General features: G+C 52.7%; 1 protein-coding gene across 2 annotated transcripts in view; it reads left to right on the top strand.

The window, feature by feature from the left end:
* The window catches only part of APCDD1L (APC down-regulated 1 like), a 56536-nt gene extending 40838 nt beyond the window's left edge, over positions 1–15698 (top strand). For both annotated transcript variants that reach the window (XM_004062433.5, XM_055372853.2), the window contains exons 2-4: positions 4042–4180; positions 7135–7687; positions 13245–15698. In XM_004062433.5, coding sequence (XP_004062481.1) covers positions 4042–4180; positions 7135–7687; positions 13245–14009 — 1457 coding nt within the window. In that variant the 3' untranslated portion in view covers positions 14010–15698. The remainder of the gene's footprint in view (positions 1–4041; positions 4181–7134; positions 7688–13244) is intronic.
* The last annotated feature ends 240 nt before the right edge of the window (positions 15699–15938 follow it).

Genomic DNA, 15938 nt, shown 5'->3' with positions numbered 1-15938 from the left:
TACTAATGCCACCAAATTGTTCACTTTAAAATGGTTAAAACGGTGCCTGTTATTTTTTGTTTTGTTTTGTTTTGTTTTGTTTGAGGCTGCGTCTCACTCTTGTCACCCAGTCTGGAGTGCAATGACATGATCTCGGCCCACCGCAACCTCTGCCTCCTGGGTTCAAGCGATTCTTCTGCCTCAGCCTCCCGAATAGCTGGGATTACAGGTGTGCGCCACCATGCCCAGCTAATTTTTGTACTTTTAGTAGAAACAGGGTTTCACCATGTTGGCCAGGCTGGTCACAAGCTCCTGACCTCAGGTGATCCGCCCGCCTCGGCCTCCCAAAGTGCTGGGATTACAGGTGTGAGCCACCGTGCCCGGCCAAAATGGTACCTTTTATGTTAGGTGTATTTTACTAGGTGTGTTGTTGTGTTTTATTTGGCTAAGAAGCATCTGTCTGTGGAGGAGTGACAATGGCCAAGTCCCTCCACCCCTCTGAACCACAGTTTCCTCATCAGCAAAATGGGTGCATTGACAGAACCCATGTCACGGGTGGTTGTCTCGATTACACCTGTCAATCCTTTGGGCTCTGCCAAGGTACTGACATGCTGCCGCTGTAAGGGCTCAAGGTCATAATGCAGATGAAGCACCTGGCCTTGGGCCTCCCAGAATGTGTGCTCAGGAGACGCTGGGCACCATTTGATGATCTCAAGACAATCTTAGCCAAGTGCCCACACTTCTGGGTGTGCTCAGTGAGTGTCCTTTCCCCGGAAGGCCCCAGGCAGGTCCATATGGTATTTGTTCATGAGGCCTGTTTCTGGTGCTCTGATTCAGGATAACACATCGGCCTCAAGCAGGTCATATTTTAAGCTCCGGTAGCCTGGTCTGAGCAATTGGGAACTCTAGATTTAATTCTGCAGGTAATTTGAACAATGCTATCTAATTTCAAATGTCCCTGCTCTTATGAATGCAAAAACAGCATAATTTTTAATTAGTGAGTAAACAGTAAATAATGAATGACAGTAAGTGGACACCACTGTTAATTAAAAATCCATGGTTGATAAAAGTCAATTTGGTCCATGCATTTAACTCCGTCTATCACTTCCCTGCAAAAAGTTGTGTAACCCAACCCACCGCACCATCTGCTTTCAGCTGTTATTTCTTTAGTTAAGACTTTTTTGGAGGAAGAGAAGGGGTGGGGGGGAAGCAAAGAAAATCCAACATCTACCCCAAGAGCTGTGTTGGAGAAAATGTCATGGAATCATTATAATTGGTTAATTTCGTTTTTGCAACCTTGAAGTTGAGACTTCACGCATGACCAAGAGGCCACGTGATGCTCCTCAACAAGTGCATCTTGAGGAGCTCTTCGCATTTGTGTGTACATGTTCTGCATGCAGCAATGCTTCGCTGTATCTCAGAGTCTCCCAACATAATTAAATCCCAATTCCTCACAGAAAAACAAGATAAACTAAAATGCACTCGGCAGAAACACAGGATCTGAGGATTCATGACAAAAGGGCCGTCTAGTCTCAGTGACTTCAGGGAGGGTGCAGGGGGAAAAAAAAAAAGCCTTGTTTTCTTTTGAACAGAAAAACATTTCCTCAAGAGCCCAAGTTTTGTGGAAACAATGACAAGATAATTTGCAGGGCCCCTTCACTATTTTACTCTGAAACGCAAGCTTGATTTTCCTACCAGGCAGATATTGCTGACCCCTTTTGATCCTTTTCCTCGCTCTGTTTTCATCCATTCCCCCAAATCAACACTTTTGGACAGGTTTCGTTGACACTGAAGATGTTCAAATTAACCTGCAGAATTGAATCCAGGAAACCCAGTGTCTTCTGAAGAAGCAGATTGCAGAAGCCCCACATGCACGCGGTGTTGACGCTGACGTGCACCCGTCAGCTCAGGACTCCTGGCGAGTTGCATGGGGATCTGGCCCAACTTTGGTGCCTACGTACCCACTACAATATCCTGCCACAAATTCCTGCAAAGTAGACGTGCCAAGTTGAGACAAAACAACCACGGCCTCTCTCTTTCAAGATCCCACTGGCATTTCTTTCACTTGGCAGAGTGGCCCCAAGCGCTGATGAGTCAGTGTGGGGACACCTTGGCCCTGGCTGGGTGGCTATTTGTTTTCATTTCTCCTATTTGGCTAACTAAAGCCAATAAATCAGTTGCAGGATGAACCAAGATTACAACAGGGACCTAGGGCTACACCAGCATTTGTACTCATGCCTTCGTTTATTCAGTCGGCCAATGTTTGTTGACTGCCCTGCATTTTACCCCGTCTCCAAGTCAGCCCCTTTTGTGTTCTCTGGGGATGTGAGACAAGCACCGGTGACGCCGTCACACCCCAAAGTCCAACAACCTGGGCTCACATCCTGGCTTTGCCACATCCGGGTGGCATGTGCCCCGTGGAAGCTGAGCCCATCTCTGAGCTGAGCCTGTTTCTCTGCCCATGAGAGGAAGATGATGCTAACACCGACTCCAGGGTTATTGCGAAGATCAGATGGGAATAATGTATAAAAGAGCAAGGGGTCCACACCCAGTTAACAGGTGCCGTCATCCCCCTCGTCATCATCAGCGTCACTCCTGCCTTCTCAGCTGATCACTGGGGACCCCAAAAGTCTCCAGATGCAACCCCCAACCTCAAGGGAACTGAGGAATCCACTCTGCTTCATTTTCCTCAAATACCCCTGGGGCACAGACAGTTTGGGGTCAGGCAGCTCCGAGGGGGCAGTGGGGGGCCCTCAGCTCTCCTGAACCCTTGCTGGGAAGGTCTGCCTGAGAGGCCAGGAAAGCGACAGAACACGCCATCTGCTCACTTCTCAACTCAGCCCCCAACCCCTCCCAAGGCCTCCTGAAGTTACTGCCAGGCCCCCACGTCCCCTGGACTGGAGCCCTAAGACTCAGCCCCTCCTGACCCACTCCAGCCCCAGGCTGGGTGGGAAGAGCCATGCTTGGAAGCTTCGCTGCAGGAGCTGGGCCTCCAGGGCCAGGCCAGCGCCCCTGAGCACAGCCCGTGGCTGGAGTATTTGGACGCAGCTCACTGCCGAGCTTCCCACAGCATCCCGTCATCTGGGCCATCTCAAGCCCATCAGCCCTGAGTGGAGATGACAGTTTCTGGGAGAGCTGCTGCTCTTTAGCAGCTGAAGGTCTTGGCACTCTCGCCTCTGAGCAGCCCGAGAAAAGATCGTGAACAGCCCCACGCCCGGGCTTCACTTGTCTCCAGGCCCAGCCAAGCTCATCTAGGGGTCACTCTAGAGGACCTGGAGCTTGTGCTGCAGCGCCTGCTTCCCGTGTCCATCTTCCAGTCATCTTCTGCCCTGAGCCCAATTCCTCCCCCTGGTGTCTGGGCTAAGGGATGGAGCCCTGAAGAAGGGTAGGGCCTGCATTGTTTGGCCTCATACCTCGGCCCGGGCCTCTGCAGCGGCCATGCACTCTTTCCCTTGCCACACGCTCGCCAAGCACCGAGTAGATAGCAGGTGCCTAGCACCAGGTGAGACCTGAAGCGAGTGGCCTCGAGGGGCCTGCTGTGTGCCGGGAGAGGCCAAGCAGCCCCCAGGGCTCCTTGGTGGAGGGGAGTGGTCTGCTCTAGGGATAGGCTAGGGCCCCACTGTCCCCAGCACCTTGGGTCCTGAGTCCAGAGTGCCCTTTGTCCAGGAGCGTGGGTCCTTCAGCCACCAGCAGGCAGGACTCGGCCACGGCTGATGAGCCCGTGGAAGGTCTGGGCTTCTAAGAGTCTGCTCCATGTGTACAATTCTCAGAGGCCTCCCAGCCCCAGAATCTGGGACAGGCTCCATCTAGGAGGCTTGGATTCCAGGGTGATCACATCTGGGAACCCAGGAGGAGATGCGTCGGGGAGGCTCATTCTAGGATCCTCAATATGGGGAACCCATCACTGTCTCCAGAACTGGGGCATCCTGGGGACGGGGCTGCGATGGAGGTTGCGGGACAGCCCTGCCTGGCTCTCTGTGGCCACAGTGGGGTTGGGAGGGCAGATGGGGTGGGTGTTCCCGGGGCATGCTGGGGTCTTACCCAGGTCTGTCTGCTTTGCAGCTCACACCGCACCGGCAGCTGGGGAGGCCGGGGGCAGCCGCCTGCACTGGGAACCCCACTGCCAGCAGCCTTTGCCAGATAGAGTGCCCAGCACTGCGATCCTGCCCCCACGCCTTAATGGACCTTGGATCTCCACGGGGTAAGACTTCAGGTCATCCTGACCATGGACCCCTGGACTTGGAGACTTCTGCCTCTGGGACTCGGCATCCAATCTTTGAAATGGGCATAATTCACATAGTTATCCAAGAGGCCTTCTACCTGCCAAGCTGCTGGAGATGCTTGCCTCCCCTCCCAGAGTGCAATGGGAGGCAGGGACTGTGTTGGGCATCACGTCCGTGGGCAAAATCCATTCAACACCTTGAGCACCTATTATACAAACCTATTACGAGCTAAGTGCCCGGGGTCAGCAGTGGGACATGCGCTCAACATGCGAACACACAAATGAATAATATAAACTTGAGATTGCACTAAGTTCTTCAATGAAGGAAATAAAACCAAAGATGTGATAGCAAGTGACCTGGAGGGTTCTTTAGAGAGTGATCAGGGGAGGCTTCTTGGAGGTGGTGACATCAGCTGAGAGCTAAAAGGAGAGGAATCAGCCATCTAGAGAGCCAGGGAAGAGCCAGGCAGAGGGGGCAGCTGCTGAAGGGCCCTGGGGCGGGAAGTGGCAGGCCAGGGAGAGCCTGGGTGCACCCATCTAATTCTGTCTAACCTGACAGGCTCACTCGACATTTCAGAGGCTCAGTCGCTGCTTTGCGGCCAATGGACTTTGCATTCTCTCCTCATCTGTGGTGCACAAACCCTACAGCAGCCAGCTGAGTCCCCACTCCTGGGGCAGGGATCGGGGAAAAGGGAGGCTGTGGCCCCCTTCACACCTGGCATATTCCTCCTTCCCCCGACATCCCCTCCAGGCCAGTCCCATTCTGGGGTCAAGGACTGGCCTCTCCGTGTCCTTCCTGCACCTCCTGAGGTCAGGCAGAAACTCCCGACTGCCAAACATCTGCTAGCGCTTTCGTTGGAGGAAGGGGACGTGAGTCCTTCGAGGCCACTTCGAATGCATTTGCAGGCTCAGCCAGGCTGCACACAGCCCCCACGCCCACGGCACAGTCCAGGGGAGATCCAGGCATCCACTCACCAGGGTCACCCAGACAGAACTGGGGTACAGGAAGGGGGGACGCTGGTTGTAGGCTGCTTCTGCCCCAAGACAGTAACATTCTGGAGCAGTTCTTTTAAGAAATTTCTTCTAGAACTTTCTTCCTTGAAAGTTCCCTGCCATGCTCTCCAGACTGACCTTGCTGCTTCCTGGGAGAAGAGTGGGAAAGGGCCCAGAGCCTGGGAACCATCAAGAGGTCCAGTGTGACCTGCTGTGTCCTCCTGGCAAATCTCCCCTCTCCAGGCCTTGTCTGAGACCCTCAGGGGTGTGGCTCACCCTCCCTATTTTTAAGTACCTGTACTAGTATTTACTTATCATTTTCTGTAAACCAACTTGCTTTTATTTACTAAAATATATTCATTTATTTTTACAGCTTTATTGAGATATAATTGGCATACATTGACAGTGTAATGTGATTATTTTTAAAGAAAACGTAATATTATCCTGGATATGGGGACCAGAGCCACTTGTCATAAATTAAAGGTAACTGTAAAATTAAATTCCATGAAAACAAAACAACATAAATCCTCTCTAGATCTGTTGCCAACCCGAAGTTCTAAGTTGCTCTCTCTGGGAGAACAGGGAGGTTGGCATTAAAGACACATTAGCTCTGACCACAGAATTTCCCCTCAACATTATCAAAAAGATGGAAGAAAAGAAAAGGGAATTATTTCCTTGCTGGGTGATAACATGTTTCCTCTGCTCCAACAGCCCTGGTACAAAAAAATATCAAGAAAATGGGCTGGGATCACGCCCGTAATCCCAGCACTTTGGGAAGCCGAGATGGGCAGATTGATTGAGGTCAAGAGTTCAAAATCAGCCTGGCCAACATGACGAAACTCCATCTCTACTAAAAATACAAAAATTGGCCGGGCATGGTGGCACATGCCTGTAATTGCAGCTACTCGGGAGACTGAGGCAGGAGAATTGCTTGAACCCAGGAGGCAGAAGTTGCAGTGAGCCGAGATTGCACCAGTGCATTCCAGCCTGGGTGACAAAGTGAGATTCTGTCTCAAAAAAATAAGAAAGAAAATAGCAGTACAAGAGGGTACCTGGTTAGAGTAAAATCGTGAGGAGGGTGCCTGCTATTTTTCCCCCCGACTTCATCCACCGTCCACCCTACCTGCGCCCTCAGTAGGAAGTCCCAGAGGCCCCCTCTGCCCCATCCCCGAGTTGACCGTGAGTCTAGGAGTCATTTCTCTTTCTTCTCCCTCCAACCCCTTCCCCTGGATCTGTTTGTATCACCAGCAAATGGAGTCTGGGGCCAAGTCCAGCCCACTTCCCATTTTTGTAAACAAAGTTTTATTGGCACACAGCCATGCCCATCCATGCACGTATCATCTATAGCTGCATTAGCTCTACAACGGCAACTTTGAGTAGTTGCCGCAGAAACCACCCAGCCCACCAAAACAAAAATATTTATTACTCAGCCCTTTACAGAAAAAGTTTGCCGACTCCTGGTTTATATCTTCAAGCCCTGTCACAGGCAAGGATGAGACCTGGTCAGGGCAGTGAGCCTAGAGAAGGGGGAGACAAGACGGGCCTCCATTCACTCAGCAAGGACGCGGGAGGGCGCGGGGCGGGCTCTGGGCCAGGTGCCCAGAGTCCAGCGGGGGAGGAAGCAGGCAGGGCATCCCGGAGCTCCCAGGCCAGCGGGTCCCCAGATGGTTGCAAAGGCCCTCCAGTAGGGCAATTCAGATTGAGGGAAAGGAGAATGAACTAGAAGGCTTGTGTCGAGGCCACGAGGCATCCAGTGCAAAGCCCCAGCCCCAAGGGTGCCTGACTGCGAGCAGTGAGGGGAACCGAGGCTGGAGGGGCCCAGGCCTGAGCTGAGGACTAAGAGGAGGGCTGGGGTGAGAAAGGAGCCCAGCCCAGAGGGGAGAGGGGCTCGCGGCGCGGTGTTCCCTCTGCACCCAGCCCATCTCCTTCCACCCCTGCAGCTGCGAGGTGCGCCCAGGACCGGAGTTCCTGACCCGCGCCTACACCTTCTACCCCAGCCGGCTCTTTCGAGCCCACCAGTTCTACTACGAGGACCCCTTCTGCGGGGAACCTGCCCACTCGCTGCTCGTCAAGGGCAAAGTCCGCCTGCGCCGGGCATCCTGGGTCACCCGGGGAGCCACCGAGGCCGACTACCACCTGCACAAGGTGGGCATCGTCTTCCACAGCCGCCGGGCCCTGGTCGACGTCACCGGGCGCCTCAACCAGACCCGCGCCGGCCGGGACTGCGCGCGGCGGCTGCCTCCGGCCCGGGCCTGGCTGCCTGGGGCGCTGTACGAGCTGCGGAGCGCCCGGGCTCAGGGGGACTGCCTGGAGGCGCTGGGCCTCACCATGCACGAGCTCAGCCTGGTCCGCGTGCAGCGCCGCCTGCAGCCGCAGCCCCGGGCGTCGCCCCGGCTGGTGGAGGAGCTGTACCTGGGGGACATCCACACCGACCCGGCCGAGAGGCGGCACTACCGGCCCACCGGCTACCAGCGCCCGCTGCAGAGCGCACTGGTGAGTGTGTGTGTTGGGGTGTGGGGGGGGGGCGGGGGTGGTCTCGGGGAGGCGAGCTCGGAACCCAGCCCCGCAGCTTTGCAAGACCTGGGCCTGCCCAGGGCTCTGGCTGCCCGGCTGTCATCACTGCCCCTCCCCACTCTGGTCCGCGTGCCTCAGGACATTTGCGCACCCTGTTCACGCTGCTGGAGACATCTTTTTTCAGCCTTTACAAGGCTGGCGGGCCTCTGGTCGGCCTTCCCACGCTGGTCCTCCCCAGCCCCTGTCCTCGTGGGCACTGCAGGATCTCGTTTCTGCCCCTGCTGGGCACAGAGGCTTGGGTGGGTGTCCCCCTCCCTTAGTTCTCGGCTGAAATATCCGCTCCAGTCCCCATTCTACTGTTCCCCGTTTCCCGCAGGTGACCCTTGCCAGCTCTCAGCCCGCTCTGAAGCTCTGTTGGTGACTTGTTTCTTGCCTCTCCCTCTGGCGCTAGGTCCTTCACAAGGGTGGGGCCACAGCGGGCACCTAGCACGGGTCAGGACGACGATCAGGACCAATAAACGTGGATGGATGAATTAGGGAGAGGGCAGCTTTCCTCCAGGGCGCCGCTGGGGCCGCGCACACCAGCCCAGATGCCACCCCCTGGAAATCTCAGTGCGAGCCTCACACTGACCTAGCCGCACAACCACTGGGGTGCCACCCTCGCCCACTCCCAAACCAGACGGCGAAGCCACGTGGCCTGGGCTTCTTGTGAGAGGGCCGAAAGGGATCCTTCAGGTCTGGGTGGAGCCCGGGGTTCTGCATTTCCAGCAAGCTGTCCGGGGTGCGGGGAGGCTGCAGGCTAAAGGAAACCGCCCTCTCTTTAGCATGTTCCCCCTTGACTCCAACACGAATTTCACTGAAGCTGATTAACCTAGATTTTGGATGAAGCCATTGCACGCATACCATCCTAATTTGGGGAGGATCTAGCAGTCCCCCAGCACACTTTTTTTTTTTTTGCTAGATGAGCAAACAGGCAGAAAGAAACGTAACTTTACTGTATAATGGCTCCTGGCACATAGCTCAGAGCCTGGCTCCTACAAGGGTGTGGACCTAGGACTTTCCCAGTGTCAGAGACCCCTCTGGTGGCTGGTGAAGCCTAAGGACCCCCCCTCAGAAAATCTGTTTTTAAAAAAAGCATAAGAGAAAATATGTGGGATTTAAATGAAAACCAGTTCTATTAAAACAGTTACCCAAGTTTTAAAACACTAATTTGTGATACAGAGAAACGATAAATGTGAAACCTTTATTTGCCCTCATTTCAAAGCAGGGACGACTGCAAACCATGTTTCCAGTACCTGCAATGCTGTTAGTGTCATACAAAGTCAGAGGTTCTGCTGACGCTACTGGGGCTCGTTGCCTCCATTTACAATGAGAAGAAATGTTAACTTTTATTAGTGAAAGGTTAGTGAAAATGAAGTTGAGGTTAGCATTCGAGGTGAAAAACTTCTGTACAAGGCACCCAATGCGTATTTCTTGAGTGCACAAACGAGCAGATGGAGGGAGGGTGGATGAATGGGTGTGGATGGATGGATGTGTTCAGCATCCCCATGAAGTCCTCTTGCAGCTCTTAGGCCACCTTCACATCATTCAGCATGTATTTGTTGCCTACCGTGTACTGGACACTCAAGGAACTAAACCAATGAGGCAACTTCTAACCCCTGGTAGTACCCACTTGTCACTGCCCCAACACGGGAGCACTGTGGATGAGACAGACCAGAAGCCTGCCTTCCTTCCCTTCCCCCACCCCCTCCTCCAAACTGAGGATCTGGATAGCAGAGGAGGAGCACGATACAAAGTTCTCATAATCAGAAAATCAGCCTCAGAGTTCTTTTTATGACCTCAAAATTATTCCCTTTTTGGCAACCAATGTTCTAGGCTGGTCTGGCGTTAATCCTACTTAGTTCAGAGAAGGCGCTAGCGGTGAGTTGATTACCGGCCACCACCACCTCATTAGGAGGGGAAACTGCTCTGAATGCAGAGAGGACAGATCCCCGGGGGCTGTGGGGGCTGGCAATTTCATGCATCCCCAGGCAGGACTCTGGGGCCATGGCTGTCCCTGCCCTCCCTGCTGCCCGGCCAACCTGGGTGGCCAATCCAGCCTGAAATGTGATGGAGAAGCGAAACACATAGAAATGTATGCAGTGATGAACAGTGCCAGATGTACAGACATTACATTAAAGGTCTGCTCACCAATGGCCTGTCTCCTTGGGAGAAAAAAAAAAAAAAAGAAAGAAAAGACAGATAATTTCAAAGAAGGAATTGCTGCAGAGAAATCCCCAAGAAATGAATCAGTTATTGCCTTAAGCTCTCTGGGGCCCACGCCTTGCCCACGACCCAAACCAGATGGTAAACATGAACATTTTTAGAAGTTAATTTAAAACCAATTTGATCCCCAAATTCATTGCCTGGATATAGAATGCTAATCAATCAGCCAACACTGGACCAAAATTATCTGAGCCTGGTGTCACCTCTGGGGGTTAATTAGAAACTGTTTTGTGCTGTTTGAGAAATAACTTTATGTAACAGGCTTAAACGAGGAAGAGTTTGGTTTCTGTACAATTCTGTGAATTCTGCTGGCTGGGGGCCTTGTTTATTAACGCATGAGACTTCAGACCTCTGCAGAAAGATGCCCGAAAGATTTCCCATGGAGCCGGGAACCTTGTTTCACCAGCTTCAAAAGCACCATAGAAGGAAATGCTTTTTCTCATCCCTCTTTCACCTTAAAACTTTGCTGGTTCTCAATTTGTTTCTGCTCTGCAGAAAACTGCTCACCCCAGATTACCAACTAGCAGCCCTAAATGTCCTATCTGCAGAGAATATCTTTTGTTTGTCTTTTGTGGTGGGTAGGGACAGCTCTGGGATTATGTTGCTGTAACGCATTATGTCTTCTCAATATATATTAGTGTGACAGCTCAGAATGTAGGTTAAAATGCCAAAATTAGAGTCGACTCTTATCAGCCGGCATCCCAATCACCAACACTGCAGCTAACTATCAAGCTTGCTTGCTCCCATCACAAACATTTTTGCAGCCATTTGCTAGCATTTCAGAGAACCATCAAGCTCTCTGGGCCCAAATCCCCATAACCAAAGCCAATATGGTCTCCGATATTATATAAATCAAGGAAACTTAAGGTTCATTATAGAAATAAAAAATAACAGCTTATAAAATGTGATGCCCCCCCCCCCAAAAAAAAACTGTTCTCAATCATCCAATATTTTCTTTCTAAACCAGAACTTCTAAGTGCCACTTGTCTGGCATGAAACTCACTAAGCAGTGCTGTGTGGAAGTCTTTTGGGATTTTTGCAAGAAAAAATATATTGGAGCTAATTTCCCAGCTGGGCCCTCAAAATGCCCCCTTCCTGTGGCTGTCCTGCCTGGACTGCAACTCTAAGTTTCCTTCTGGAATGGCCACAGCAGGAGATGTTTGCTTGTTCTCACATCAGCTTTGACAAGTTCCAAGGCCATTTACCTTCCAGAACGGCGCTCTGGCCTACAGTCTGGGCAGCAGCTTCTTTTTTAGAAATAAAATAGGAGAAGGAGAAGAAGGAGAAAGAAGGAAGAAGAAATCTGTATCTCATTCCTTTTTAGCGTCTGCTGAGCTTTTTCACTCCAAAATGCAGACTACTCCCACGCAATTTGCTCTAGCATCTATTTCCTGTTAACGTGTTTTACGGTAAACCCAGCTCACGAGAGTTTGTAAGGCAGAGACAACTTTGCCCTTAAATAAGGGCAAAGACAGAGGAAAACCAACTCATAGCCTGGGACAAGGGAGGGTGTGGTGGCACCTGAAGACCCGAGTGTGGCCGGTTTTCCCTATAACAAATAACACAACAATGAACATCTTTGAGTCCCAGCTCTTTACGAGATTTCAACTATCTCCTTCACGCAGACTTAAGCAATGGGCTTCCAAAGACATAATTTTTTTTTTTTTTTTTTTTTTTTTGTGAGATGGAGTCTTGCTTTGTCACCCAGGCTGGAGTGCAGTGGCACAGTCTTGGCTCACTGCAGCCTCTGCCTCCCTGATTCAAGCAATTGTCCTACATCAGTCTCCTGAGTAGCTAGGATCACAGGCATGTACCACCACACCTGGCTAATTTTTGTATTTTTTGTAGAGATGGCATTTCACCATGTCAGCCAGGATGGTCTTGATCTCCTGACCTCGTGATCTATCCGCCTGGGCCTCTCAAAGTGCTGGGATTACAGGCGTGAGGCACTGCACCTGGCCAATTTTTTTTTTTTTTTTTTTTTGAGATGGTGTCTCGCTCTGTCCCCCAGGCCAGAGTGCAATGGTGTGATTTCAGCTCACTGCAACTTCCATCTCCCAGGTTCAAGCAATTCTCCTACCTCAGCCTCCTGAGTAGCTGGGAATACAGGCATGTGCCACCACACCAGGCTAATTTTTGTATTTCTAGTAGAGATGAGTTTTCACTGTGTTGGCCAGGCTGGTCTTGAACTCCTGACCTCAAGTGATCTGCCCACCTCAGCCTCCCAAAGAGCTGGGATTACAGGTGTGAGCCACTGTGCCCGGCTCAGACATATTTTGATGGCTTTTGATCCTTGTTGCCATATCCACTTTCCATGGGGTAGGCAGAGCAAATGATGCGCACCTTCCACTGTGAGATTTCTAAAGACAAAAATCCTCTATTCTCTACCTGTAGGGAAGATGTAACCTGCTATGAGCACATGAGAGGGGGAGCTCAGACAGCCGGGTGTAAGCCAGGCTGCATTTCAGCTGGTCTCTGCCATTTCCAGGCTGGACAACCTGGGCAGCCCAGCCGGCCCTCTGGGTCTCAGCTCCCTCAGCTATAACATGTACCAGTTGCCCAGGAAGTGCTTAGCATAGTTCCCGGCACTTCTGAAACACCTAGAAGAGTGAGCTAGAAAAAGATCAACTTTCACGGTCAAATTCCAGGACCAAGCAGACTGGGCATGAGCAAGGACAAGTTCTCTCAGGTCCCAAGACGAAGGCCACCTATGCTTCCATTCATTTCTCATTTATTCATGCAACAAATATGTGCTTGCTGTGAGCCAAGCCCTGTGCGGTGGGGATGGGGTAGCCGCAGAGACAGTCCCGGCTTTCTAGGGCTTTTTAGGACTGTAAGGCATGATGCATTCCAGTTTGATGAGGGGTGAGGGGTAGAGAGAAGAGTCTCAGGGGGTGGAATGAGGAATATAAAAGAGGGTGGTGTGACAGCCCTGAGGCCCACCTTACATGGGGCATTCGGGAAAGCTCTCTCTGGTGCCCAGCTGAGACCTAAGAGGTAAGAAGGAGCTGGCGGGGAATTCCAGGTGGAAGAGATAGCAGGAGACCCAAGGCCCGGGGGATACAGGGGCTGACCTCCATCAAGGAGGCCATCCTGGCTGAAGCAAGGAGGTCGTCCTGACTGAAGGCAGGGAGTGAGGAGAGAGAGGAGGGAGGGACAGGCCGCACCTCACCCTGCCTTGACACCCCTATAGAGCTGGGGTTCCTTTCCAGGCTGCACCCCACCTTCTCCATGTGGGACAACCACCGTTTGTCTGTTTGTCTTTTGCCAGCACCACGTGCAGCCGTGCCCAGCCTGTGGCCTCATTGCCCGCTCCGATGTGCACCACCCGCCCGTGCTGCCGCCCCCTCTGGCCCTGCCCCTGCACCTGGGCGGCTGGTGGGTCAGCTCGGGGTGCGAGGTGCGCCCAGCAGTCCTGTTCCTCACCCGGCTCTTCACTTTCCACGGGCACAGCCGCTCCTGGGAAGGGTATTACCACCACTTCTCAGACCCAGCCTGCCGGCAGCCCACCTTCACCGTGTATGCCGCCGGCCGCTACACCAGGGGCACGCCATCCACCAGGGTCCGCGGCGGCACTGAGCTGGTGTTTGAGGTCACACGGGCCCATGTGACCCCCATGGACCAGGTCACCACGGCCATGCTCAACTTCTCTGAGCCAAGCAGCTGTGGGGGTGCGGGGGCCTGGTCCATGGGCACTGAGCGGGATGTCACAGCCACCAATGGCTGCCTACCGCTGGGCATCCGGCTCCCGCACGTGGAGTACGAGCTTTTCAAGATGGAACAAGACCCCCTCGGGCAAAGCCTGCTCTTCATCGGACAAAGGCCCACCGATGGGTCAAGTCCCGATACCCCAGAGAAACGTCCCACCTCCTACCAGGCACCCCTGGTGCTCTGTCATGGGGAGGCCCCTGACTTCTCCAGGCCACCACAGCACAGGCCATCACTGCAGAAGCACCCCAGCACAGGGGGTCTTCGCATAGCCCCCTTCCCACTTCTGCCCCTAGTTCTAGGGCTGGCCTTCCTCCACTGGCTATGACATTGGACTTGACATCAGGATGGCGGCTCTGGACACCCATTCAACCCTTCAGACTCCCTCCTGGCAGCTGTAGGGAAGGAACCATTCTCCTCTGCTCTGTCATGGATGGACGCACAGCCCCACTGCTTCCAAACTCTGCCTGTGTCCCATGTGGCTCAGGACATGAGCTTAACACCTGCAAAGCCTATACCACATCCCACAGCCCGGGTCCCCAGTCAAGCACTTGGATGCGGCAGTGATGTTCATTGCTATGTAAGTTTCTAAAGATCACTCCCAATTTTTCTACTTTCCTCATCCTTGGCAGCTCGCCAACAGGTGCAGTCAGGGGGCCACACGGAACACCCCCATCCCATGCTCCCCCCAGTTCTTCCCATCCTGACCCTTGGGATTCCAAGATGGGAGCAAGAGGAGACCCTGAGGCTCTGCCTAGGGACGAGGCCTATAGTTCTGCCATGTCTGTAGGTTGTTGTTTAAAGATTATTAATTCGAATTTAGCAATACGATCTCTAAGTGGTGCCATGAATTAAAGATGCCACTTCGGGCTTTCAGTGCTTCTCAGCTTTTGGGCAAAGGGCTTGTGTCTTCAGGGGCAGCTCAGCTTTCCTGAGTCCCGACTGCTGGCATTCGTCTGCATTTGCCTGTGCTTCTGCAAGTCGGACCTCAAGCTGCCAACGCTGCGTGTGGATAAATCCAGTTTTCCCGGGCCAGCATGCAAAATGAAGAGGACTCCATCTAAGCTGAGAAGCGTGGCCTCCCCAGAGCAGCCTGCGGCCTCCAAGCCTCCCTGGCCCAGGCAAATGCCAGTGTGCACCAGGCTGGCTGCTGGGGGCAGGTCTTTGGAGGGGAGCAGCATTTCCAGCCTTCTGAACGTAGTTAATAGTAATGACAGCCGTAACACTAACGTGCTCTGCAATTCGCCCTGCCCAGCCATCCTCGGTTGCCAAGATTGCCTGTGCTTGCCTGACAAAGGAAGAGAATCTCCGAATGTGTATCTTTGGGCCCACCCTAGGGAGAGGTCGGGGTCACCAGGCTACATGGCGACATCTGGGCAGCTCCGCCTTGCCCAGCCTCCTTGCCATAATCCTAATATATTGGTGTCCTCTGCTCAGAGGGGACTGTCATCATGGTGGGAACAGGCTGTGCCTCCCCAGGGACTCTGCCCATGTTCCCAGGGCCTCATCTGTACACTGTGAAATTAACTGGCATCCTGGTGGGCTCAAGGGTTTTCAGGAGTGGGGGCCAATGACTCACCCCCTCCTTCCTCCTCCTGATCCCTATCTCTAGCTCTTATCACAGATTTTGAACAATTGTCTGTGAGGTTAGTGATGGTTTCAGAGGGAAGCCCTTTTCCTCCCTGAGACTGTGTGGGGTTCAGTCAGCCTGCTGAAATTGCTTCCACTTATTACCCATCCTTCCTCTTAAAAAAAAAAAAAGCCCACCAAGTTAGTATTCTCTGTAGCTCTCAGACAGCTACGAGTGTTCCTGGCATATTTACCAAAGTACAAGAAATCATTACATTATTTACGGTCTCAGACTACATCAGGGTGGGGGGAGCTCCTGGTGGGGATGGCAGTGGGTGTCGATGATATGTCCACGGCTGAGCAGGTCTTGTATCCGAAGCTTGAAGTAACCATGCCACCATTTATCATCAAATTTGAACCTTTTAATAAAATTAAACAGCCTGAAAAATGTTCTTGCTGGTTATTAAAGTCAACCAAGGGAATTACAGTTCTAAAGAAAGGAAGTGGAGTGTCTTCCAGAGAATGTGTGAAAGATAATAAAAGCAGTGGAGGTAAACCCCAGCTCTCTCAGTTCTGCTTTCATGCCACTGCCTGTCCTGCTGAAAACCCCCCAGGGGCTTCCACTGCACTCAGAATAAAAGCCCGACTTCTGGCTCACTGTTGCCAGCAAGGCTCAGCCACGCCTCCG

This window comes from Gorilla gorilla, chromosome 21 (genome assembly GCF_029281585.2).
Source record: "Gorilla gorilla gorilla isolate KB3781 chromosome 21, NHGRI_mGorGor1-v2.1_pri, whole genome shotgun sequence".
Classification (NCBI taxonomy): domain Eukaryota; kingdom Metazoa; phylum Chordata; class Mammalia; order Primates; family Hominidae; genus Gorilla; species Gorilla gorilla.
Note: the sequence above shows the minus strand (reverse complement) of the source record. Positions and strands in the feature narration are given on the sequence as shown.